At 35.5% G+C, this 27,187-nt stretch overlaps 1 protein-coding gene across 1 annotated transcript in view; it reads left to right on the top strand.

Annotated features, from left to right (window-relative positions):
• Nucleotides 1-689: 689 nt before the first annotated feature.
• VPS13A (vacuolar protein sorting 13 homolog A) overlaps nt 690-27,187 on the top strand; it is a gene marked incomplete at both ends in the record, with an annotated part of 95,496 nt that continues 68,998 nt past the window's right edge. Inside the window, 20 exons of the mRNA XM_079548343.1 lie at nt 690-789; nt 7,544-7,587; nt 8,137-8,179; nt 9,181-9,276; nt 9,552-9,653; nt 10,204-10,313; nt 10,592-10,651; nt 11,814-11,873; nt 12,102-12,182; nt 12,625-12,682; nt 14,674-14,801; nt 15,008-15,114; nt 15,424-15,595; nt 15,975-16,037; nt 19,380-19,515; nt 20,243-20,337; nt 21,121-21,263; nt 23,456-23,657; nt 23,744-23,858; nt 26,105-26,241. Coding sequence (XP_079404469.1) covers nt 690-789; nt 7,544-7,587; nt 8,137-8,179; nt 9,181-9,276; nt 9,552-9,653; nt 10,204-10,313; nt 10,592-10,651; nt 11,814-11,873; nt 12,102-12,182; nt 12,625-12,682; nt 14,674-14,801; nt 15,008-15,114; nt 15,424-15,595; nt 15,975-16,037; nt 19,380-19,515; nt 20,243-20,337; nt 21,121-21,263; nt 23,456-23,657; nt 23,744-23,858; nt 26,105-26,241 — 2,052 coding nt within the window. The remainder of the gene's footprint in view (nt 790-7,543; nt 7,588-8,136; nt 8,180-9,180; nt 9,277-9,551; nt 9,654-10,203; nt 10,314-10,591; nt 10,652-11,813; nt 11,874-12,101; nt 12,183-12,624; nt 12,683-14,673; nt 14,802-15,007; nt 15,115-15,423; nt 15,596-15,974; nt 16,038-19,379; nt 19,516-20,242; nt 20,338-21,120; nt 21,264-23,455; nt 23,658-23,743; nt 23,859-26,104; nt 26,242-27,187) is intronic.

Raw genomic sequence — 27,187 nt, 5'->3', positions numbered from 1 at the left:
CACACCAGAACCTTTGCCGAGGGTGCCTGTGACCCAGTTCCCAAGCTCCATTCAGCAGATCCCAGCCCAGCAGACTGCAGACGGCCAACTTCTGGAGATGCATCTGAAATTCAACCAGGTTTAGTCACGCTGCTAATAATAGCCCAGCCACTGCAAAGGGTGAAGAGAAGCAGTAGCTTCAACCCCTGCCCAGCCTGAAGAAAAATGGAGTTCTTTAAAGAAATACATACATACTCAAGTATTAAAAACCGCAACTACTACAACGTTTAAGCTCCGAGGACAAGGTACTCCATCTCTTAAAGTAGACCCCACGCCGGATGGCCGACAAGATAACTTCCCACTTCCGCCTGAAATCTCATCGACACTCCGAGAGCCGAACGCTCCCCACAATCCCACCCCGAGCCCTGAAAAAAGCCCGCCGCCCCCGCCCTCATCCCGCCCGCGCCCACCCGCCCTACGCCACGCCTGCGCGCCCACGAGAGACCCTCAGCGCGCCTGCGCGCGGCTCGAGAGCGCGGAGGTGTCCAGGAAAGCGGACAGCAGGTGGGCGTGGCGAGAGGGACACGCCTCTCGGGCGGCGGGGCGGGGCGGGGCGGAGCGGGGAGCCGCAGTAAGGGCGGCGGGGGGCAGGGCGGGGCCGTGACTGGGCCGCGCCGGGGCGGAGGCCGGAGGAGCGGCGGGGTCTCAGGATGGTGTTTGAATCGCTGGTGGTGGACGTCCTGAACCGTTTCCTCGGAGACTACGTGGTGAACCTAGACAGCTCCCAGCTGAAGTTGGGCATCTGGGGAGGTACGAGCCGCCGCGCTCGGGAGAGAGTCGGGCGGCGTGCCCCGCTCGGGCCGTGCGGAGTCGCGCTGCGCCGCGCCGCGCTCCGCCGTCCCCACCGTCCCCACGACCTGCTCGGGCTTTAGCGTGCGGAACGATCGCCGAGGAGCCGGGGCGGTTCGGCAGGGACGCGGTTCGGCGGGGAGGCACCGCGCGGGCGGCAGGGAGAGGCGCCCGGCGGGGAGCGGCCCCGGCTGTACGCGCCCGCGCCGCGGCCTCGTCTCTGCCCTGCCTGCGGGGAAGCCTCCCCGGTGGAAACTCGCCGCACGCTGGTTCCATCGATCTGCTCCCGTCCGGGAGTAAGAAACTAAAAGTAAACGGGGTCGGTTTCGGTAGTAGCGTTTTCATATCGGCAGTGCGCTGGTGGAGGTGCCGGCGCAGGCAGGATTTCGCGATAGCCGCCGTGGTGCGGGAGTCCGGGGCGCTCCATTGCTTGCGCCGAGGCGTCGGAACAGCGGCGTGTCCCGGGCGGTGCTCCGCCTGCAGTTTGCTGTGACAAGGCAGCGGTGGCAGCCTCTATGTGTTGTGAAAAATAAGCGTGAAAGAAGAAGACGCCCACGCATAACAGGTGCGTGTGCAGGCACTCCTGAGTCAGCTGTGAATATGCATTCCGGGTGTCTGCAACACCAGCAAAAGCAAGTGGAGGTAAAGCTTTTTTAAAACGTTTGCTGGTATGAAGCACCCCAGTCTGTTCCTTACCTATTAATTCCATTATTAGGCCTTCACATACGTAGGTCAGATTCTGGAGGCTTCTCCTGAAGCTCCTTCAGGCTTTCTCCTGGAGACGCAAAAAGTCTTGGACGTTTTTGTTTCGCTCTCCTGTTATCTGGAATGGTGTTTTTTTTTAATTTGGTTTCCTCTCTGCAGTGATATGCCATCAGCTATTCAAGTCTTAATAGGATCTCCATGAACTTCAGACTCTGTATGGAACCTTAAAACTGCACCAGCACACAGAGAAAGTTAGTCTGTGGCATTAAGGATGAATGTTGCATGCTTGTTGATTGCGCTTTCTTTGAAAGAACTGAATTATTGCATGTTTTGGCAGAAGTGAGTCACACTGTCTGTGAAACAAAGTTATTCAGTTATCACAGTTTCTATTCATGGAAGGCAGGAAAAATATTCACTGTAAAATACAGGATTTCTGTACAAATTCTGGGCTATGCTTATGTGTCACAAACAAAACTTGTTTTTCCAGCCCCATATATGACTGGTGGTTTGTCCTGACAGCTCATGCTTCTGTGGGGCAGCTCTTAGCAGATTAGGTGCATATTATACACAGTTTGTATACTAGCTGCATGTAGGAATAGCTATGTGATTACCTCTTGTTCTGAGATGCCTAGAGAACTGCTGTGTAACATCTTTGAATGGTCGTGTGAAGAATGTTATTTTTTTGTGTTCTACCAGGGATGAAGTCTGATGCACGTGCAACTTCCATTGTGCTTAGTGGTGTTTTGTTCTGCATTATCTTTTTCACTCCAGAGAGCTTGGAGGACCAAGAAAGTACATTCTTCCAACTAAAAGGCAGTAGCTATTAGTAGGGGTAGCAGAATTTTTTTTTTTTTTTTTTTTACTGTCCCTGTTCCTTATATATATATATATATATAGTTCCTTATGAAGTTTACTGTTACTTTCACTGTGTTTCTTATAACTGAAGTTGTGGAACTAGATTTTATTATTATTATTATTTTAATAGAAAAAATAGCACTTTTTTTTTTCTTTAAATTTTGTATTAGGTTAGTACGTTTGCAGATTTTTCTACTTGCTGTGAAAGTGCTTTACTTCCCACTTGCTGTATGAACCGTGTACCGTCTGGATGCCATGTCACTGCATGTATTATTTTATTAAATCTTAAAAAGTCTGTATATTCTCAGGACTGTTGGATGAAATACCCAATCATAAATACCTTCCCCTTCAGATGTTGTGTTGAAGGAATTACGTCACTGTGTATTTTATAGCTAGCTTGTTAACATTAAGACTGGTAACATTGTGTTGGTAGGCTCTGAACATGTACAAACAGTTCCCTCCGTATTTTGGGAATTTGGGAGCTTTATTCATGACCTTTAGGAACGTGCTTATCATTCATTTTAAATTTGCGTAATGAGAGAAGTCAGGATGTCATATGAAAGCCACTGAAGTTCAATTTGTGTCAAAAAGTTGTATGATGACACTGCTTCTACCAATGCACATGTACACAGTAATAAATAGAAATGCTTTAAAATGTTTTCTTTTGCTCATCAAAAAACTCATATTGAAGAGTAAAAATCCCAACTATCTTGAAACATAAGGTGAGATGTCCAGAAGCAGGCTCACAGCTGAAAGAGTTGCAAGACTTCAGTGACCTGAAATATAGAAGGAAATTCAGGAAGGAGGTTGAAGGACTGTATAAGTTAAAAAGGCTAATTGAATGTGTAAGGCCAACACTGGAATGGCTCAGAAAAAAAAAAAAAAAAAAAAAATATTATGAGAAAAGCCCTTTTATCCCTTGAGAAAAGATTTCCTTAAGAACAACTGAATAAAGTGTTGCTTACCATGCTTGGCAGCCACCAAGGAATGCTATTTAATGGATGGTTCTGGGAAAGCTGGCGATGTAAACCTTGTCTTGTCCTGGCCTTCATTTAGAAAGTGGCACTTAGGCAAGTTATTGCATGTTAATACAGTTTTCTTAGAAGAACAGGTTAGATATCTAGTTAGGTTTTTTAAGTGGTTCACAGTTCATGAAATTATACTTTAATACCTGAAGGAATTATTGAAGTCATTTGACGTGTTGCTTTTTGTCTTGAGGAAGGTTTTCACTTGAGAAAGTGAAAAACTGTTGAACTTTCCAACCACTATGAGAGACCAAACAGTTGTTACACTGAAGTCCATTGAGCTACTTGTTCTTTTGGTTGGGCCTAAGGAATCTTATTAAATGTTTTGATTGCATTTCAAAACTCCCTTTTGACTTGGGCACACCTACTTATTAGCTAATGTCTCAAGCATATCTTACTTAACTTGTTATTTGAATACCTGGTGTTTCTGTCTGGGACAGATGCATCGGCCTTCTGATGGAGGCAGATATCTGACACAAGTTTAAATATACATTTTCTGTCATGTGTATTAGTGTAATAAATATGTACTGCTTTCATATACCATGCAGCAGGTGTGGTTTCTGCATTGTAGTAAAGTCATTTGGACTGGATGGGGGATACATCAGTAGTTTCTTCTGCCTTTTGTGATCTGTTTTACAAGAGGTGTCAGTATAGAAGGTATCTGGCAGACACTCGAACCCTCAAAGACTTCCAGCTTCTATCTGGAAGGTATGCTTAAGCACAACGAAGTAGCAGCACAAACACAAGTGGGAAATGACTGGCAAGGCAGCCATTGGTAGGAAGTGATCAAAGGGTTTCATAAGCTATGATCCTATCAGTAATGGGATAGTCTTGGAAAAAAAGCAGAAATTCTATTAAAGTGTGGGGAGCACAGTTTGATACAGATCAGATATCAGCAGAGATATTTTAAGTTCCTGATGTCTGTCATGTTTGATATCTCTTCCCTTCGTCTGTCTCACGTCTGTCCCTTCTTATTTACAAGGACAGTATTGAAGTTAGAGTTCATAGGTTAAATGAGCAGGACTTTTATGAAGATCAGTTTCCTTCTCCTGCCTAGCTGTTGTTGAGATAGATAACAAAATTTCAGTTATGCCTCTTCAGTGAAATGCTTTACTAAATATTACGCTGATGTTTGAGTGTCTGAAATTAAAACATAAACCTTCATAAAAATTAATTAAAGTATTTTAACAAATGTTTGATTCTGTTTAATCAGTTGCAATGTCCAGAGATCAGTGAAGCTAAGAATTTTCTTCTTTTATAGGCCCAGTGAATTGTAAACTATAGGTATTTGTGAATGTTTTAGCTTGCATTATTGTTTTGGTTGTAATCCTGTGCATTTAACCATAGGTATTTATACAACACTAACTTATCTGTATTTACAGTTTTACAGGTTGCTTAGTTAGCAAGTTTTTAACCGTTCTTTTTATCTGGATGTATTATTATGTTCAATGCAAAGAAACAGCCAACTGCTTCTCATTGGGAAACGGATCAGATCCAAAACCACCCAAAGCAAGCCCTAAATCTTGACGTGTTTTGGAATCTTATCAATTAAAATCTGTTGGCTGTACTCCAGGACAGTGAAATTCACTAACTATGTTATGTCCCACACCAAAGTTTTATTTTATCTTTCTCGGCTTATGTTTCTGAGAGTAGCTTTAAATATATATGTAGTTGCAATGTCCTAATACCGTCCACTTGCATTCATGTTCTCTCCCAAGTGTAACAGTGGACTGCCATAGGGAATACGGGTATGATTAGTTACTATGTTTCAACTCATGAGTGCTGAAATTGGGAACCAGATCAGGTCTGACACCTGGGAAATAGTTCAGGTTTACTTTGTATCTTCTTCACACTGTCAAGGGCAGAAGTAAATGTTGCCAATATGTACAAAACAGGGTGCTTCAGTAGCCCTTTGCATGCTTCTGTAGTTAGCTTGGTCCATTCACACCCTCAATCGATGCGGTTGTTTTTTTTTTTTTTTTTTTTTTTTTTTTTTTTTTTTTTTTAAGTTGTGATATTTCAGTAAACGTTTAGTAAATTCACATTAAAATGAAATTATCACAGTTTTACTAATTTATTCTAATTACTTATACTGAAGCATTAAAACTTAAGAATCATACATACAGGGAAAAACAGTGAAGAAGAATAATTTACCTGGCTTCCCCATCCCAACTCTTTGTATGGAGCTGTTAAATTTTTTTTTAAGCAGTATTGATGCTGTTTTTATTCCCTGCCAGTATGATGGGCTCAGGCAAAATGATCCATAGCTTGCCTTGTGAAAAAGTATTCTTTAAGAGCTCAGGATGATAATCCTTGCATGCTTTGCAGTGGTTTGTATTCAGAAACATTAGGGCTTTTTGTTATTGCAGCTTACTGTAGTGTGTCTCAGCTGAAAATGCACAATGCACCAAAGCTGTTCATAAAGACAATGTAATGCTTACTTTGCTCTCAGTGAAAGTGAAAGAAACGAAAGCCATTTAAACTATTTCATGTGTCATGTAGTCTTAGAGATGGCTGATAGACTTGCCTCAATTGGGAGGCAAAAATCTAAGCTGCAGTAATTAGATCACAAACACAAACCTGTACCAGTAGCATTACTTACCATGAATCAGCAAAGCCTTCATGGAGAAGAAATATGCATGTTTTGGTTTTGTTTTGTTTCCGCTTATGAAATGAAACTTCTGTTACTGAGTGTTACAATGCTCTGTGCAGTATGAGTATTGATAGGAAATAGACTTAGTTTAGAACTGACCCTTCTAGTAAATAAAAGCGATTCCTTGTCATTTCCTGCAAAGACTAAAAAGCTGTCATAGCTACTAGATGGGCTGTGGAGTACCATTGGAAATGCTTCCTCTTTTTCCCCTCCTCTTTTTAGATGCTCGGGCCACTATCTTTGTATTGTAAGGTATAAAAGTGAGCCTGCAGCTCAAAACCATCTTTCTGCATAAAGTATCTCTTTTGATAGGCTGATAGTACCATGTATCAAATGTATAAAATTCTGCCAAAGAATGCTATGTATAGATTACTCTGATGACCACATTAAATAATTAGAAACTTAGTATTTTGTAAGCACCATAGTATGCTTTAAGTTCACTTGAAAATCTCTACAACAGCAATTCAGTGACTGGAACCAATTCCAAGGAGTGCAATTCTGATATCGTTTCCCCAAATTGGTTCTACCCTGAGTAGTGTCCAAAGCTATCATCACCATCTAACTGCAAGAATACCTACTGTAGTTGGAGGCCCAGTCTCCTGATGTGTTTGGCCATTTTTAACTTGGGTGTCCAAAAGGAAAATATTACTGGGTCAATCAAATCTTACTTGCTATCTCAGGCTGTGTTCCCTTCTGGGTTTGTAATTTACTTCCTGTTTTCTGAATCTCATTCATGCCTCTGTTTGGTAATATCAAGTGTCTGTTCCATGTGCAAGTGTTAAGAATATACAACTAATTCAAAGATAGCAGTTGCAGATGTTCCCTCTTCTCAGAGAATTTGCAGATGTTTCTTCAAACTATGTGTGCTTTCAAAAGATGAATTTTGTGCATCTTTCTGATGTTCTTCTATGATGTCAAGTGTCTGACACTGAGCATGTTGTAAAAACATATTCTGCAATTAGAATTTTCTGTGTTTACAGGACACTGAAGTTTTCTTGTCTTATGACATTCAAAAATTGGATGTACTGCAGTGCTTCCTGTGAACTGTCATAAAACTTAAAAGCAACTTGCAAATCTCAGATTTTCTCAGGGAGAAAAGATTCAGAGTAAAGCTAAAGCTGTAACATGGCTTTCCACAAGCCTGAGAAGCAGATGGTCGAAGAAAAAGAAGCAAACTTTTAATTTCAGATACGTCCTTATGAAATTCAACCATCATAAAATCAAGGCTGAAAAAAACCTCTAGGATCATCTCCATTGATTTACTTTGAGTAATCTTGGGTTCTTTTCCATGCAGGATCCACAAGCAAATCTCAGAGAAAGATTGCTTCGTAATGGAAATGGGCAGTGTATTCTTAATAGTCTTTTGTGAATATTTGAGATGTGGGTTATGGATGTCTTCATGGATAAAACTTGTTAAATGTGCACTGTTACTACTTTGCTTATTGTAGTTTTACTTATTGGCTTTTTTTGATTTTAGGAGCTGTAGCGCTGAAAAATCTTGAAATAAAAGAAAATGCACTGGTAAGACAATGAAAGTAAAGACACAAACTTGCAAAAAAAATTATAACAGGACACTTTTTGGTTGATTTTTTTTCTGGTTTGTATTATAGGATGTGCAGCAACTTATATGAAAACTCGCTTTTTTTTTTTTTTTTTTTTTTTTTTTTTTTTTAGTACTTATCTAGTGAGTTTGAGATTAAGTTGAAGATGAACCTATATACTTACTGGCTTCACTTCAGATATTTTGCAAAGAGAAAACTCATGTAGGAATGTATTTAAATAAATAAGTAAGAATACTGGAAGCTGTATTTTTTTCTGTAGCATATGGGGTAGAAATTTGCTGTGGGGAGTGTGCATGGCTTAACAGTCTAAATCAGAAGCTCATTGTTTGTGCATTCTGTTATATTTAGTACCTTGGCTTTATTTATTTATTTGGTGTGTGGTGTTTTTTTTTTTTTTTCCTCTTCAGTGGTTAAGTGATGTATTTGTTGTTAAGTTTATCTTTGTCTCATAGTCCTACTTGACAAGGTTTCACAAGTTGCTGAAATATTCTAAAATACTTTGTTTCAGAGTCAACTGGATGTGCCATTTAAAGTTAAAGCAGGACATATTGGTAAGTTACATTTTGTAATGCATTCCTGCTGGAGTCACTAAACACTACTTTTCCTTGCAAGCGTCTTTAGACATTGTAAGCAAGTAGTTTTCTTGATTTTCATACTTTGAACATTCTGGGTTTGTTTTTTTTGTTGTTGTTCTGAAAAACAAACCAACAAACATAAAACCCCACAACCCTGTTTTATTAAAGACCTTGAAATGAGCTGAAATGTGAAGTTAAAACGTGTGGAATCTTGTTTATTCATATCAACATTAATGAAAAAAGAACACAGTGTAGCAAATGAACAGTTGAGTAGAACTAGGTCTCATCTGTTGTTTCAGCAAGATTCATCTCTGATTTCGCCACCTCCTTCCCTTTGTCTTTTCCCTTTTATGAAATATTTTCTCACCGCTAGTTGACTGCATTTTAAAAGTTAATCATTTTTTAAAGTGAACTAAGCTTAAAACCATACTGTTTCCCATAGACTTCCACTGGAAATTATTTTTGTGTGCGGCTAGCTTCATACTTTATTAAAAATGACACATATATGAAGAATGAGGGATGCTGTAATGTCAGGATCATCATGCTTACACACATGTATTCATACTTAAGGGTCTCTTCCATGGAAAAAGAAAAATATGTATGTTTTAAAAAATCTGGTTTTGGCAAAGTTTTGCTGACAGGTAATGTATGAGTTGTCTTCTTTTGTGCATGTGAGGGTGCTGTAGTGGATTTGGAAGAAGGGGCAGGGGAAGAAGAGTGAATGTAATTCAGGGGAGTAAGGAGAGGGACTTCAGACATAAGTGTTTGGCTCATGCAGAAAACTTGCTGAATGTTCATCTGTGTGCTACTTAAGACAGACAATCCAAAGGAAATCCACCTCAGATACACTGTTTCTTATGTTCTATAAAGTAATTGTTTAGAGCTTTTGCAGTTAATGTCAGTTATCTTTTTAATAATTTCTTTCTAGTCAGCTGTGTATGACAGTATAGCTCATTTTTTTTCTTTTGTGTTTGTAGGTCAACTTAACCTACAGATTCCATGGCAAAACCTTTATACTCAACCTGTTGAGGCAGTTCTTGATGGAGTTTATTTGCTTATTGTGCCCACAGCCAGTAAGTTAATATAGAGAAGAAAATGTAAAAATGTGTGGATGGGATTTCAGAAGTCTCTGTACTTGGTTGATATTGACTTCATAAGCTTTATTTCTGCTAGATACTCCTACCAAATCAAATTAGGTAAATGTCGGTGGAGCGTTATTCGGTAGTTTAGATTCAGTCAAATAATTTTTTGTTGTGGTAGAGTTATTAACAAAATATGAGAAAAATTGCTTTTGTGAAAGTATCCAAAAACATAGTTTGTATCTCACCTGTTAATATTGTGCATCTAGGCATAAAATATGATGCTGAAAAAGAGGCCAAGCAGCTCATGGAGGCAAGGCAAAGGGAATTGCAAAGGATAGAGGAAGCAAAGCAGAAAATAGCTGAGCAAGGTAAGAGTGAGACCACCTAATTAAAGTATAGCTATTTTTATTTTTTAATTAAAAAATATATTGAATTTCTCAATATTCTAGTTATTTTGTTTTGTCCTGATATTTAAACTGCAGTTAGAGATCTTCATTTTCATATAGAGAGGTATGTGCCAGCAGGTTTGTCCTAGGTAGTATTTAACTTAGCTGTTAGCTGTTGGACATTTTGTTGAAATAGTGTTCATCTTTGGAAAACAGATACTGTCTTGAAATCTGAGTGTGTAGGTGGCATCAATACTGCAAAATGTTCATCCTGGAAATATGAGATGGTTGTCATCTCGTACTTACATGCTTTTGAATCACCTGCATCATATCATATGCTGAAACTTTGTAGGCTGAGGAAATAAATGTTACAGGTCATATTGAGAGAGAATGTTATTAAGAAATGAGAGAACAGAGTAATAGAAAATTTAGGCATCTGTCAAATGACTCCTACTTTTTATTCTGGTTCAGGTCTAAACATTCTTAAATGTGAACAGAATATTAAATTCTTTTTTTTTTTTTTTAAACTTAGATCAAGTGAAAGAAGAGAAACAAGACACTTTTGTAGAAAAACTGGTCACTCAGGTCATCAAAAATCTTCAAGTGAAAATTTCCAACATCCACATTCGCTATGAGGATGATGTAAGTGATTTTGTCTATCAGAAGATAAGGGGATGTGAAAAAGTGTATTAAATAAGGAACTTGCATGATTTTTTTTTCCCCTGTTATTTTGTATGTTGGCAGAATGCTATTAAAGGTTTTAAAGTTTCATGCTCTTAAAGTAAAAAATGAAAACTGATAAAAAGCTTGTACCAAAGCATGAAGATATATGTGTGTATATTTACTGTTGTCTGTTTATTTCCAAGTCTAAATGTTAAGCACAAGATAATCTTCTTTTGGTATTTCCCTCACTTTTTTAGATCACAAATCGAAGTAACCCCTTGTCATTTGGGATTTCACTTCAGAACCTAAGTTTGCAGGTAATTTTATTTTTCATCTGAAAACCATGTGGTGCATACGTTAAGGTGACATATATGATATAGGTTATGTTGGTTTATAAGTAAAGTTTTTCTATCTGGTAACATATTGTGTAATGGAAGAATTCTTCTAATCATGGGCTAAGCACAATGGTACTTGTTTTTCAAAACTATTTGGTTTATCAAATCAAGCACAAATATTGGAGTGGGGATATTGCCATTAAAGATAAAATGCTGCCTTTTAAAAAGATCTCTGGGAGGAAATTTTTATTCTGTCTTTGCAATTTGTTGTTGCAAGGAACTAGTCTTTCATAAATACCTGCTATTCATAATCTATGAGTGTTTTATTGAAACTGACATGAGACCCATTTCCAAAGAAGTAAATGAAAAGAAAAAAAAAAAGAGTGATGTCTTGTTTCAAATCGTAGTTGAGTTTTTTAATCTACAAGCTTCAGTTTTTGGTATGGATATTAGTTATTTTGGACTGTATACATTCACTCTGGAAGTGCAGCTAGTAGAAGCAATATACTGAATAGCTCTGATTTTGTAGCTTTTACTGTATAACTAATAATCATAAAGAAATGGTATTTAAGTACCATTCTACTTTCTTGAATTAATTAGTTATTGATTCTTTTTTTTCTAGCAGATTCAAGAAAGAGAAATAGCTCTTTTCTAACCTTTTCCCACAAACAATTTTGTATAATGAACTAAAACTGATAATCTTACTACATCACTTTTGAAGTGCTTATCATGTCGGTCTTAAGAGTGAATAGAAGCAGATAGCAGCTTAGTTCAAGCCCAACAGAATTTCTGTTTCTGGAATAACAGAATAATTCCAGTCCCTTTTTTTTTCTCCTTTGAAAATGCTTCCTTATAAATAATACTAAAGGAAAACTGTTTGCAAAACTGGAATCTTTAGGTTCCTGTGTACAGCATGCCAATCACTGCATATATACATATGTGTTTTCTCAGTAAGGAAGTCTGATGAAATTTCTGATTAAGAAAGTCACGGCTTGATAGTCCAAAATCAGAAGATAGTGTCGCTCCAATTGCAGAGGGTTTAATTATGATGATCGTCCTGTTTGTTCTATTTGTTTGTTCCAGTGATGATAAAATGCTGGTATTGAGTAAAGAGCAGAAAAACTATCATTACTTTTCATTTCAGACCTCAGACAAGAATTGGAATCCATGTTTACATGATGAATCTGCCAAGTTGTTCTATAAGGTACAGTATAATCTGAATGCCAAAGAAAGAACTAGGTGCGGTACAAACTAGCTACGAATTTGAATTTCTTCTACAGTAAGAAGATACAACTGCGTAGACTTTGAAATACAAAAATGTGCAATGTGCACTGAATGGTCTGAATATTCTTGTTAATCCAGACTTTGTGAAATACAAATTACATTTAAAACTTTTAGATTTATTAATATTTATATTCTGTTGTTTTTTCAGCTTGTACGACTGGATAACCTTTTTGCTTACTGGAATGTGAAATCTGAGATGTTCTATCATTATGGGTATAATGAATCACTGGTAAGTAAAGAATGAGTGTCTGCTACTGTAGTTCATACTGTGAAGAACTGAGCATGTTTCCCTTTCTGTTCTACTCTCATTTATGCCAATATCTTCAAGAAATGTCTTGATAGTATTTGAAGCATCAGGGAAAATACTAAGCTTTATGCTTTTTATGTGATGGAAATCCAACAGTCATCTGAGAAACTTTGGGGAAAAAAAAGTCCTTTGTTGATTAGAAAAATATTTACAATAGGGGGTATTTCACTGCTCAGTGATTTAGTAGCTAAAAACAATAGTCCTCTAATATATCAATTTAGTTATGTTTAAAAATGGATGCTTATTTCAAATTGAATTGTCTTTTGGAGGGATTATCTGAAACATATCAAACTGTCAATCGCTTTTATTTTTAAAAGTCTACAATGTAATAGAATTGTGACTTTTTAATTTTACTCCATTATAGGTTAGCTTGAAACAGGGAGTTGCCTGCCGCAATGTGATTCCAGTTGGTTATGATTTTGGTAAGTACTACGTGAAGTGTTACATACTACAGGTTGAAATAAAATAATATGCATAGTTGTTTTATTTTTAGCACTTCTCAGAGGTTGCTGCTTTTTTATTCCATGCGTTTCTTGTTCTTTTGTAGGAAGAACTGTGCCTTCATATTCTACCATATTTGTACCCTTAAAAAGATTTTGATTACAGTCAAGAGTTTTTCTAACCCAGTGACATTAATCCTCATTCACACCCATTGATAATTCTTTATTTTAAGAATCAATAATGTGTGCATCTTGTAAGTCATGTTAATTAGGGGTGGTTTGAATAATTTATGGTTTTGAGATTGCTTTGTGATTTTGAGGTAACTTACCTTATGGGAAATGTCCTTTTTTTTTTTTTTTTTTTTTTTTTCAGTTTTTCTTAGGGTGAAAACAGTACCTACATAATTCTGAAACACCAGTTTACCTTATCATAAGTTGCGCTGCTTTCATTATTGTTTCATTATTGTTTACTTTACAAACACCTCATTAGTTCCATTCAAACATGGTAGTTGTGTACTTTCCATATTCATTTTTATTTCTCATGTGCTTCTTTAGTAAGTCTTCACAAAATAGAATGGCTTTTGAAATGGTCTTATATAGAGCAAGTAGTTTACAATAAAAAGGATTAAAAAAGGCAGCATTATTTTATTTACAGATTTTTATTTGCCTGAAGGAGGAAGCTTTTTGGGTCTGACACAATTCATCTGCTCCTCAGTACTATTTAGTTTATTCTGTTTTCTAATCTATGATTTTCAGTTGCTAGCTTGGACTCTCTTTACAAGAAAGCAAGTGTAAATATCATCTGTTATCTAATCCTTACACAGAAGTTCAAAAGGATTAAGTGGAAAATTCCAAGATTTGGGATTTACACTCTTAAAAGCCATCAGTACCCACAGAAACACAGATATTTTAAGATTTATATCATGCCAATGTTCGGTGGCATGTGAAAATTCTGACTGTTGCATAGCAGCTCTACGCTGAGACCTTGATAGGAAGGTAGTAAGTAAAAAGTTGTCTTTTGTATTTTGAACTGTAAACACAAGTGTAATACCAGCAGATAGAAAGGAGGGAAAAATAAATATATCAAACCGGATACAGGGAGAAAATGAATACAAAATTTACCACAAAATACATAGAATAAAACAAAACTTCACAAAGAGTAATGAGCTTAAAGTGAAACCACGTTAAATAGGTGTAAACATTGCTTTTTCTTGCAAAGATGTTTTCCACACTTATGAACTTATCAGTAGATCTAGAATATTTTTTATGTAGATGATGTATCAGTATTTCTAATAGTAAAGGAAATTTCATTTTATAGGGATGTGAACTACATGATTTCAAGTAATACTGTTGGATCATTTTCCTGAAACAGATGGAAAAACTGAATCAAGCATAGCTTCTGAAGGCTCTAGTGAATGCTTGATATTGCCAAACTGAGGAATAACATCTATTTTCTGAGCTAATTTTAATGTATGATGTGCTTTGCTTTACTTAGCATCCACATTGATTTTTTTCCTGTGGTTACTCAGGTTTTGATTTAGAAATGTAGAGTATTTATTTATTTATTTATTAGTGTGAGTGTAACTAATCAAAGAGTCTAATGTATCAGTAACATCACACACACACACACACACACACACACACACACACACACACACACACACACACACACAAACAAAAAACCAACAAAGAGTTGTCCTTACTGTTACCTTTTGGGCAAGTCTGTGTTAAAGTGTAGTCATTAAACCAAAATGATTTATGGCTCACATCATCAGAATAAAACTGGAAAACTGAGTATAGCTTATACTGCATTTTTTTGCTGCATTGATCAAGTTTTCATGTTCTGAATCAAGCATTTTCCAAGAAATGACCTACTGTAACTTGAGCTGATAGGTATTACATATTATTTATGTGAATCTTAAAGAATTCATGTCGTTTTTATTTTTTTCCTTTTATCAACATCTGTGTTTCAGTATTCCGTCCAATTTCTGCTGAGGCCAAGCTTCTTATGAATCCTCGATCTGACATTGACTTCTCAACTCCAAAAATGGATCTAGATATAAATATAAAGGACGTTGCTGTTGAATTCAATAAGCCACAGGTATATATCTATATCTATCTATCTCTATTTTTTTAATTATATACGGTAGTGAAAAGGTTAGTATGTAATTTTATACTAAACATAAAGTGATGTTTTGCTTTTCTTTGCTAATTATTCTGTCATTAAGGAAATATAAATGGTTTACATTGTTTGCAGAGAACCAGTTAACACTCAAGTTGGACTTTCTTTGTTTTTTGATCTTTTAGTACTTCAGTGTCATGGAACTTCTTGAATCTATTGATATGATGACTCGAAATTTGCCGTATAGGAAGTACAGGCCTGATGTTCCACTGCACAACAATGCCAAGATATGGTAGGCCTCCTCATGCTTGGAAAACAATTTGTTAGTTATTTACTCATTTGAAACATAAATCCAGATATAATCTCTTATTTAAGAATGTTGGAACTCACTTCCTCCTAAAACTAAGTCCTCTGTGTTTTTTGTTGTTGTTTGCTTTAATTTTTTTAAGATTATCATATTTAATCATTTGTTGAACCAAAGTGTAGTATTAAACAAGGGATTTCATGCTTTCACAACTAGTTATAAGTGGGTGTCTGCATAGCTTTAGTCATCTTTTCAGTAAGCCAATAGAAATGTAAGCTACACTTTGTTTGTCCTTAGGTGGAAATATGTTATTTACGGCATCCTTGAAGTAAATGTTCAACCTAAGCTCCAAATGTGGTCATGGGAACATATTCGGCATCATAGGAATCAAGTGAAGAACTACAAGGAGTTGTATAGAACAAAGATAATATCGAAAAAACCTACTGAAGAAATCTTAAAATCTTTAGAGGTCAGCCATTTTCTGCTAACAGCTTCATTTTAATGTTTTTTTTTTTTTTTTTTTTTTTTTTTTTGAAGTAAACACATTATGTGTTTGTAAGTACTGATTTAGAATATAACTTCAGCAACCTGACTTACAACTTCATCAATAATTTTCTTTGTGAGTAATATCTATGAACATATGAGTTCATTTTAAATTACTAATTGCACTGAAGAAAAACATAAACTGATGTACCTTTTTTCCTCCAGGTTCATTTTGCTTTTTGAACTTGAGCAAATTACTTGAGCTCTCTGAAAAGAGTAGTTTGTTGTCACTTTCTCTAAGACCGTGAGCAATGAAATCTTACCAAATCAGACTGTCCAAAAATAATTTCTCTCCTCTCCTTTAGGAATTTGAAAAGGTCCTGGATATTTTTAACATCACACTTGCAAGGCAACAAGCAGAAGTTGAGGTAAAATTTCATCATTTAATTGAGTTGGAGAACTTCAACAACATAAGATTGTGTGTATACATTAGGCAGATGCATTTTAGTTCTGGTGTTTGAATTATGCTGTATACAGTCTTTTCTTCTACTTATGTTTCACATTTGTTATTATAATACATAGTTTCAGCCTCCAATTAAGCAGAAATTAGTTTCATATATAGTTTCTCTAGAATAACTGATGAGGGGAAATTTATTCCCACAATTCTTACAGAAGATCTGTGAAATTTGGTCAAGTGATGAAAGTTTAAGGTAAACTGAAAGTGGTTATGTCCATAGCTTGGAAATTTTCGGGCTTTTATTATTTTTTTTCACTCAAACAGTCTAAACTTGATTAGTTTTATTCTTTTCCTTCCTAGTACCCTATGAATGTAGTCTTGACACCTATATACCTAGTATGTTCACATTTTGTTACTATTTTGAAAATGTTATTTTGAATATAGCTAATGCAGAATAAAACCTAAATAGATGGTTACAATGAAGTAAAATAATGTGATTTCAGAAGTAAGAAACTTGTATAACTATGTTAATATGCTCCTTAGTTCTCAACATAGTGTCTGAACATTAATCCAGAATACTGAAGTGAAATCTGCAGTTTTTCTGAAATCTGCAAAAGGGTCTTTCTTCATTGATAATCATTGTGACTAGAAACAAAACATGAAGTTCAGAATGGTTGATAATTAAAGTTCACTTATTGCAGTCATTTTTTATCACAGTAGTTGAATGAGACATTTCAAATTTCTGTTTTGTAGTGTATTTAAAGTGCAGTGTGAATGCAATTGTAGAAGTAATGATGTATTGGTAGAACAAAACAGGAATCTATAAATGTGTTTCTTTTTCCTTACAATTGTTTATACATAAATCTATATTAAGGAGCATGTATAATAATTATTCAGACTTTAACAGGGGAAGACATGGTCATGTTCCTCCTCTTCAGTTGTTTGGCTGGAGTTCTTTTCCTTAGCAGTTTTTGTTTTATTTCTCATTTAATTTTTGTCTTTTTATTATTATTATTCTTTCTTTATTTTAATCTTGTGCCATGGAGTTACTTTGGTTTTATTTCTTTCCTCCTGGCACTGGTGAGGTGAGGAAGATCCTGGAGAATTTGTAGTCTTTGTTCTTCCTTTTTCCCCTCTGACTTACAGTTGTGCTGGAGAAAATAAGTATGAAATTAATTCTTATAGAAGGTTATGTCATACTACACTCCTATAATGATCATGTTCCAGTCCTTACTTTTAAGACAAGTTTCTGTAGTGCTTAGGTGAGGGTTGCAAGAAAATTTATTTTTATTTCGTTGTACCTTAAGCAATGCATTTGATAGTGTTGGAGAAGTATCTTGAAAGACAAAATAGAGTAGTTCAGTTGGAAGGAATCTTTAATGATTCTCTAGACCAATGCGTAAGTAATTTTCTGGAGTAATTTCCAAGTACTAAATATCAGGTTACAATGATTCTAAGTTGTGTCCTACCTCTGTTGATCTGCTGGAAGCCTTTTGTACTTACTACCAGTTAATAATAATACCTCACAAAACAGTCCCAAAAAGGATATTGCAAGAGCGTAGTCTATTACTAGATTTGTATTGTTGATGGGTAGCTTTAAGTCTACCAGGAACTTAAAGGAATATCCTTTAAGAGTAGGCTGAGTAAAGCTAAATAAAAAATCCTGTTATTTGTTAAGCTTTCATGTTTCTTTTTTTTTCTTTCTTTTCCTCAACATACCTCAATTGAATTTCAAGGGCTTGCATTTTTTCAGGCTTTGAATTCAAGCTCCCAGGAGGCTACAATTATTGAACCATTTGATCCTCTTGGAACTTAGTAGCAATAACTTTCTATCCCATACCTTCACCTAGTTTTTAATCTTCATCACTGTGCCCTGCATAACAAAACTCAACTTCAATAAGCCAAGCATCAACTCCAATATCAGATAGCTTGAGAAACTTTTATCCCTTCAATCTGGAGAAAATTCATAAATGATTCCCTGAACTGAGAGTAGATGATGATACTCTTTTTCTCTCCCTTTCTTTTAATGAGAAAATGTACCTTCTTTTAATCAGAAAATGTACCTTGCGAAGTAATCCTTCTGTAGACTGCATTGATTTCTAGACCTCTGCAAATGAAAAAGGGCAGCAGGATTTATTCAGAAAGAGTGAACTTTTTATCATGCAAATTTTTATTTATTTATTTATTTATTTATTTATTTATTTTTTGTATCTTTGCACAACTATGGTTTTCCTTGATTCTGCTTATAGCCTTTCTTACGTTGGTCTATGGTGCCAGCTGCCGCTTCAGACGTGCCAAGAATGGCAGTTGTCCTCCAACTCATAATTCTTAGTGTCTCACAAACCTCTTATCTTGGAGGTTTGACAGCTCTATTTTAAAGCTTTGTCCATTTTTTTTTTTCATTAAACCACTTGCTTTCTACAACTGCTTGATAATTTGACATCCTTCATAAAAAGAACATTAGATGACTTTTCAAAGCTTTTTAGCGTGTGTGTTCTTTAACTGACATTCTGCATAATTTGTCTCTTACTTTGGGTATCATATTCACTAAGTATCTTTAAAGTCAAGGCTTATCTTGGGTTTATGTCTGCTACAGTTGTATCAGTTACGAAAATACTTGGCTTATGTGGTCTGCTACAGGTTTGAGAACTCCTCTGTTGTTTATGTTGCTTGATGTGCGTTTACCATCACTTACACCAAACTTTATGTAGTCAAATATGGATATAGGTTTCACTTTCTCTGAGAACAGTGTTGAAGTCATGATTGGCATCTCATGGTATGTGTCCTAGCTGTTGAAATGATGCAACTAGAAGAAAGGAAGATCTACTGTTGTAGCTCTACATATCAGATCCAGGAATGATTTCCTATTTTTCTCAAAATAATTATCTTATTACTCAAATAACATTGGATTTTTTTTGATTTTTTTTTTTACATCTCTGTTGAAATTTAAAATAAATAAATAAATAAATAAATAAATAAATGAAAAAGATGAATTAAAATGTGGCCTGTGCTGGTTACTTCATAGCTAATGTGTGTATTTTTAATGACTCTTTTAATTTTTTCTATGCAGAGCAGAACATAAAGTTGTGGAGTGGTTCTTTGTGGCTTTTTTTATTTTATTTTTTTTTTCTTTTAGAGGAGGGAGTGAGGAGATGAGGAGTGAGATTTAGCTGGAAAATCTACATAAAAAACCTTTATTGTTTTAAAATTGGTTAAGTTTTGCTTATTCTGTTTGTTAATAAAAGTAGTTAATTGTTATCCAAGTGAGAAGAAAGAAACATGAAGTTAATTAATATGTATTTGTTCATTTCAGGCCACTAAATCTGGATGCAAAATATACAAACCAGGAACAAAACAAGATGATGAAAATTCTGGTGGCTGGTTTAGTTGGATATGGGGCTGGTCACGGGAAGATAAGGATGAACAGAAACAAGAAGTAAAGGCTTCAAGTATGTTCATTTATTGGTGTTTTTTCCTATTGTAGAGACTTAGTTATTAAAATAAGAGGCCCTTAAAAATGAAATTTCAGATTTTTTTTTTTAATGTTTGGCATTTACATTTTCCCTTAGACTTTTTTATTTTTTTTTTTTCTGATGTGATTGTTAAATGCATGTTCTAGGGTATCTTACAATTCTTTCTGTAGGACTTTCTGAAGTTTATTTCTGCTTTCTTCTTTCCCAGTTCTAGCAGTTGTCTGCACAGTGTAGTGTGTATGGGGATTTGAAGAAAGTGCTAGGAAAACAGTGTCAGTTAATGGAATGTAAGCAATTTTACTTCCATTATTTTTGTAATCTTGCTTTTTCATACAGTGCTTTAGAGTATGACTGACTAAAATATGAAGGCATCTAGTAAATGTTCTAGAACACAGAAATTATGCCAGAAAAACATGTTTTCATTGTTAGCAAGCTAGGAAATAAAGTAGTTGAGAATAAATGTATAAAATTATTTAAAAGCTCAATGTTTTTCAAATTTAAGACTTTGCTTTGACCCTTTTTTTTTTTTTGCTTTTTTTTTTTTTTTTTTTGCTTTTAATGCTTTTTTACTCAAAAGTGTATCTTAGAAAGGCCTACGTGGATAGGGACCTTAAAAATCATCCTGCCATGGACTGGGTACCACACAATAGTATCTGCATGTTAAAGATACTTATACTGTGCTTAACCTATTACAATGCAACAGGTCTTGGAGGTCTTATGACGAGTGAAGAGAAAGCTAAACTATATGCAGCAATTGGATATAGTGAAACGGCTGTGGACCCAACACTTCCAAAATCAGTAAGTCGCAAATTATGTCATAAAACAATTAGTAATTTTATACTAGAAGCCAAAATCTGAAAGTGGTAAAGAATTGCTTTTAAAATTACATTTGTCCAAAGTGTTTGAGTAATGTCATGTTGCTTTTAGATTTTATTACTGTTACTCTGCATAGAACAGAACACCCTTAATTTGAAGAGAGTGATTGAAGAGCTTATTTAGAATATTCTGAAAAAGTTCCAAATGAAATACTGTCTAATTAAAGTAGAATTAACTCACATAAGTAGCACAATGTTCAAATTACAAAATATTTGGTATATTATCTTAAAATACTCAGAAATTTTTAAGGAAAGGGGATTAACTACTTCAGTGGACTCTTAAAATTAGTGAAGGTAGATGGAATAGATGAGTAGATAATGTATGAGATGATGGAAGAAACATAGTAGAGAAGAACAACTTTAAATCATTCAAAGTAATCTTAAGCCATCTTCATGTTAGATACCTTGCACAATACAGTGGATTGCTTTCCAGCTTCATCAAAAGCCCTTTTTCTCAAAATGTATTACAGGCATCTGCATTGAAGTCATAGATTTGCAAGCATAGTCTACATTTTTTCTACCCTTGCATTTTCATAGTGGCTGTTTGGGAATTACTTTTGTACTGTAGTGGTGCAGGATGTTTATAGCACTGGAAAAGTAGTTTAGAATTTTATTTTGGGTGTTCGGCTCTTCATAAACTGTACTGAAATTTATATGTGTATTTTATAATTCACTGTTATAATTTATTGCTTTTCCACTCCTCTAGTATGAAGCCATGAAGTTGTCTGTAAATTTAAAAAGCATGTCAGCATCAATAAGAGAAAACAACCAAACTCCTGAGTTGGTAAAATTTTCTTTAAATGAATTGAGTACAGTATTTACGCAACGACCTGGTGCACAAGCAATAAGGTAAGCTTTCTCTATCAAGCTGGTTTTACTTCTTGTGCAGTGCTGATGATGGCTAGCAGGCATTTTAAGACTCTATAACTATTTTTTATTTCTTATTCATTTTTACTTGTGCAGTTTGGGACCAGCATCATCCTGCAAACAGTGGACAAAGCGAATAGTTTTTAAAAATTAACTTCTGTATTTTCAAAAGTTGTACCAAAACAGATTTTCATCCTTATTTTCCAGTCCGTTGTTGTTATATACAAGCAGTCCTATTACTTTTTCTTTCTTTGATAAATATCTCACTTGCTCCTTTTGAAACTTAATCTGAACAAAGTTAGAATTGCTTATATGGAGGAATACTACCTTGCTATTTTCATCTTCTCTAGGGTCACCTACTTGGTGGATGAAGGAAGGCAGTGGATGTATTCTTTCTGGATTTCAGTTAGGCCTTTGATATTGTCCCTCACAGCATTCTTCTTGACAGATTATCCAATTGTAAGATAAACATTCACACTTAGCTGTGTGATTAACTGCATTATGGTAGAGCTTAGAGTTGTAGTAAATGGGGCTACATCTGGCTGGTTTGTGGTAACCAGTGGTGTTCCATAGTGCTCAATTCTAGGGTCAGTCTTGTTCAATGTTTTTAACAGTGATCAGAATGGTGTGGAGTGAGTCCTTGGCAAATCTGCTGATGATACTGATCTGAGAGTTGCTCTTGACCTCCAGAAGGGATGACAGGTCTTGCAGAAGGAGCTAGATAGGCTGGAACACTTAGCAGTCAGCAATGGCATGAAGTTCAACTCAGAAAGATGCCAGGTGACGTACCTGGGATGAAGTAATGCCACAGACGGAGATTGGAAGATGAGAGACTGGAGAACAGCCTTGTAGAGAGGGGTCTGGAAATGCTGTTGAGAGCAGGCTCAGTGCTCCCTGGCGGCTAGCAGGGCAAATTGTATTTTAGGATGCATTACACACATCATAGCCAACCAGTCAGAAAAGGTGATTCTCCTGCTACGTTTAGTGTTGGTGCAGACTCACCTTGAGTATTGCATACTGGTTTCTGTAATACCATCATGTAAAAGGATGTTAAGGTCCTTGAATGTTTCCAGAGGAGGGCAGCAAAGCTGGTCTGGAATACATGTTTTACAAAGAGAGGCTGAAGACAGTTGAATTACCTAGTCTAGGGGAAAGGAGGCTGAGATGGTGACTTCTTTTCTCCCTATAATTGCTCGTGGAGTCCAGATGGGAAAAGGAGGTGCAAATTTTTGCTCCTGACAATAAAGCATACAAAACTACTCAAGGGGAAGTTCCAACTGGATGTTAGGAAACATTTAATTATTGCAAGGATGGTCAAACACTGGAACAGGTTCCCTAGCGGAGTGGTTGATACCCATGACTATCAGTGTTGAGGAGGTATTTAGACAATGCCTTCCGTAATAAGCTTTAACTTTTGGTTATCCCTGAAATGGCCAGGTAGTTGGACTTGATAATCTTTGTATGTCCCTTCCAATTGGACTATTCTGTTTTAGCAGGCAGAAGAGTTCTTGGATTTTTAATTAATGTTTTCCATAAGAATGTTATTATCTTGAAAAAAAGGAGAGACTATTACAATGTTAGAGGGAAACATTTTTCTTTGAGTGTTTGAAAAGTCATTTTCATCGAAGAGCTATAAGAGAGGTGGACAGAATGACTGGAAAAAAAAAAATCCCAAATATAAAAGTACTTCCTTTGAGATGATCCATGAGTAATGAAGCCTTTAATCTTGTTGGTTTTCTTTTTATTTTTCTGTGCTAAAACCCTTCCCTCCTTCATCTACATCTGTTTCTTAAGTTTAAATATGTGCCATCTAATTTTTAATTCTACTTGAATTTCCATTTGCATCTCTCTTCCCTGCCCCGACACTCCTCTTCATGAAAAGTATTTGAGATGTATTTTTGGATCTCACTTCTTATTTACTCGCAGATGTTTAATCAACGCAAAAGATAGTGAAATTAGAAACAGATATCAGATTGGTTATGTATGCTGTATCCTTAGACTAAACTATTTATATCTGAGGTTAATAAAGGTGGTTTATTTATTGTTCCTTTTGTTCTGGTTTTTTTTGTTGTTGTTGTTGTTTTTTCTTCCCTTTGGCTCATTCATTCAACTTTTATCTAACTGGACCTACCTTTTTTTTCCCTTTTTTTTTTTTTTTTTTTTTTTTTTTCCAGATTTGAAACCAAAATAACTTCACTTGAAGTTACAGGTGTGTGCCAAGAAAACTGTACACCCTGTCTTCTGTCTTCTCGAACAGTCTATTCAGACAATAGTACCTCGCTCTTAAGCATAATGTTTGAGACTAATCCTTTGGATGAGGGGGCAGATCAGAGGCTTAGAATAGAATCTCAGCCACTGGAAATTATATACGATGCAGTAAGTAAATACTTAAATAAGCTATTTATCTTGAAAAATCTTTTCTAACAGACAATTTTCGATGTATTGTTGTATTATTTTAACAGAGAACAATAAACAGCTTGGTGGATTTCTTCAGGCCCCCAAAAGATGTACATTTAGAGCAACTGACATCTGCAACTCTGATGAAGCTTGAAGAGTTTCGTGAAAAAACATCAACAGGCAAGTACTGCATTCTGTTCTGATTTGATGTTGACAAATATTAGATTTTTAAAGTGTGAATATATATATATATATATATATATATATATATATATATATATATCTTTCCATATGAAGGTGCCTTCACCAACATCATAGATTTCCAACAAAATACGTGAATAGATGGAAATCTTTGATATCATTGCAAAGAATTTGCTTTAGGAATTGAAGAATTTTATGTATATAACTTCTACAACTTTCTTTATAAAATATACCCCACACTCTGAGGTTATATTTAACATTTTTATCACTGAACTCATGCAGAATTTGAAAAAAATCTGTAACTTCTAGCTTTTCTGTTTTCTCCATCTGAGTGGGTAAAGACCCTTAATAGTGTCATACTCCTAGAAAGCCAATATGGAGGTACTGGTCCTCTAAAGAAACACTGAAGTTCTTTTCAGAGTTGTTGCTTTTCCACATGCTTTCTTCATTCTCAGATGAATGTTGATTACAATCTGGATTAATTCAAATCAAGACAAGTAAACTGTATTAATCTGTCTTTTAGTTACTCAGGATTAAAGGCCTTCCCATAGTTTCAGTTTCATCTTAACTTTAGATTTCTGAAGATCTTATTCACTGTTCTCATCTCCATGTTGAAATATGCTTTTGAATGAGGTATATGGACTAAACTTGTTTGAGTAGAAGTATCTTAAGCTCTTTAGATTAGAGGCATGTACAACTTGATGTCCATATTTTTCTGCGGTTGGGAGAGGATGCATAGGGAAGTTTTCACATAAAAATTCATTTCAATGGAAAAAAATGCATGAGTGTGTATCTTTTAAATGTGTAATATATTCCTATTTAAATCATATCCTTTTAAAATATGAATATTGAGTAATAAAGGAACTGTAAAAAAAAAAAAACCTCAAGCAAGCACAGTGTATATAACATGAGTCATTTTTATGTATCTAGTGTTAGGAATGACATTAAGCATCAATTCTATCTCTATTCATTATTTCTTTTTTGACTGAATATTGTGTGACAGCAGTTCTTAATTAACCAACTTACGGTTGGGTAGATCATCATACTTGTCTTTTGTAAGAGAGACTTCTCCAGTAGTACTGAATATATTGATGTCACAGGCCATTTCTGAGATTATTCTGATAGAAATTTGCTTAGATGCAATATGCTTGGCTACTCGTTACCACTGAACTCTCTGATCCTTCTGTTATAATAGGCATAGCATAACTTCAGAGATGTATCCCCATTAAAGACTCTTTACAAGAATATTCCATTGCTTATGGTCCAAAAGCTTGTTCTACTCTAAAACGAAAATCTTAATTTCTAAGAACATATTGTGCATAGCTTGTAAAATCTAGACTGAGATTCAGAAAACTGCAGTGGAAGAAGATTAATCTGCAGAGTACTGTGCTGTAAGGAACTGTGCTAATCTCACAGGTAGATCACTGGTTCCTCTTCAGATGAGAAAACAGAATTTTATCATAGATATTCTGACAATTGCATCATTTTTGAACAGACTTCTTGCAAGACCTTTTACTTGCTGTTCTTCAGCATGTGGTTATGCTTGTCAGCAGAATCACTGTAAACTTCAGTATTTTAGTAGTAATAATGCTGGCAGTTTGGCCAGTTTGATACTCTCATTTAGACTTTCTGGAATGATTTAATTTCTCAATATACAGAGCACAATGGGTCATTTCAGCAGCTGCTGAGTTGCAGTATGCTTTACAGCTCTTGTTTCATTTATGCTCATTATGAGGTTTCATCAGAATTGCATACATCATGTTGCAGCTTCTGCTTGTGCGTTAGCATTTTTTATCATCACCATGTCGGATACTTGGTACATCTTAGAAAGTTGCTTATAATTGTTGGCCCTGAAAAAATTTGAAGAGCTTCAATATCTGTAATTAAACTTGTCAATTAGATGGCTGTAGCAGTATGGTAGATGAAGGGAAACAAAAATTTTTCTTCATGCAGAAATAAGTGGTTTGCTGAAAGGGATGACAAACTATTTGTATAGATAGTACAGGTAGGGAGAAAGTACATGCACACTTTGCTTGCAGATGGTAGATTTACACTAGTTCAGCTATCAACTACAGGCACCAGTGGTCTTACTGGAAAAAAAGAAAGTTGTGTGGTTTTCCCAGCTCAATCAAAGTGAAGCTTGAGTTTCTTTCACAGCTTCTTCTAGTTCCATGGCTTTTAGATCAATTTATTTGTTTGTATTAACTAACTGTATTATTTTTTAGGGTTGTTGTATGTTATTGAGACCCAGAAAGTTCTTGATCTCAAAATTAACCTCATGGCTTCATACATCATTGTTCCACAAAAGGGATTCTATGACTGTACTTCTAATCTACTTCTTTTGGATCTTGGTAGTCTTAAGGTATGAAGTAATTTACAAAAGATGTTTGATTTTTCTGTGACTTCTGTTTCTGGAATTTGTATTTCATTGTACTGACTAAGTAAACGTTCCTCTTATGTATGTGATTTTTGTTATGTATATGAAATTTATTTAAAACTGCTTTCTAGTCAAGACAAATTATTGAACTCCTTGGAACAGATTTTTTCAATCCACAGTAACTGCTAAAAATCTTCCGGGCTGCCTCCTTTTGGTGGCTCTACTTGAACAGAAGGGTTGGAAATATCACCTCCGAAAGTCCTTTCCAACCTCATCAATTCTGTGAAAATACTCCTCCCCTGGAATGAAACTGTTTATGCTTTTGAACTACTATGTAGAAAAAGTCTAGCATTTTTAAAATCTTATACTATGAAGTAGTAAACATTTTATTTACATGATTAAATGTTTTATTATTAATGTAACTATCATTTCTATTACCAATTGTCTTTTTGTAGTTGAGTTTTCCTTTTGAAATAAATGCAAACATACTAGCAATTTCTAAACTAATGATTAAAATTGGAGATGAAATATATTTGAGATGCTTTATGCAAGAGAAATATGCAAGAGAAAGTATTCAAAATGATACTTTAATACTTTAAAATCAAGGAAGACACTGCTCCTATATGTTATTCTTAGTCTTCTTACTCAGTGATTGAATAGTGTTCTTCCAGGACAGAATTCAGTAAGTGGTGATTTTACCAAGTGGTATGGAAGCCCTTCTGGATGCTGGTCATTAATAGAGACTTTATGGCATTCACTAATTGATGTATATATGAATTGTGTGCTCGAGACACCCTATTAGACTAAATAGTGTGTGGAGTTTAATAGAACAGCCCATCTTTCTCCGCTCCAACCATAGGAAACTATTATCACAGTGATAGCTGGAAAGTTATGTTTCAAAATGAGACTGCAGTAAACATGTCTGAATGTT

The sequence above is a fragment of the Tetrao urogallus genome (assembly GCF_951394365.1).
Source record: "Tetrao urogallus genome assembly, chromosome: Z".
In the NCBI taxonomy this organism is placed as follows: domain Eukaryota; kingdom Metazoa; phylum Chordata; class Aves; order Galliformes; family Phasianidae; genus Tetrao; species Tetrao urogallus.
Note: the sequence above shows the minus strand (reverse complement) of the source record. Positions and strands in the feature narration are given on the sequence as shown.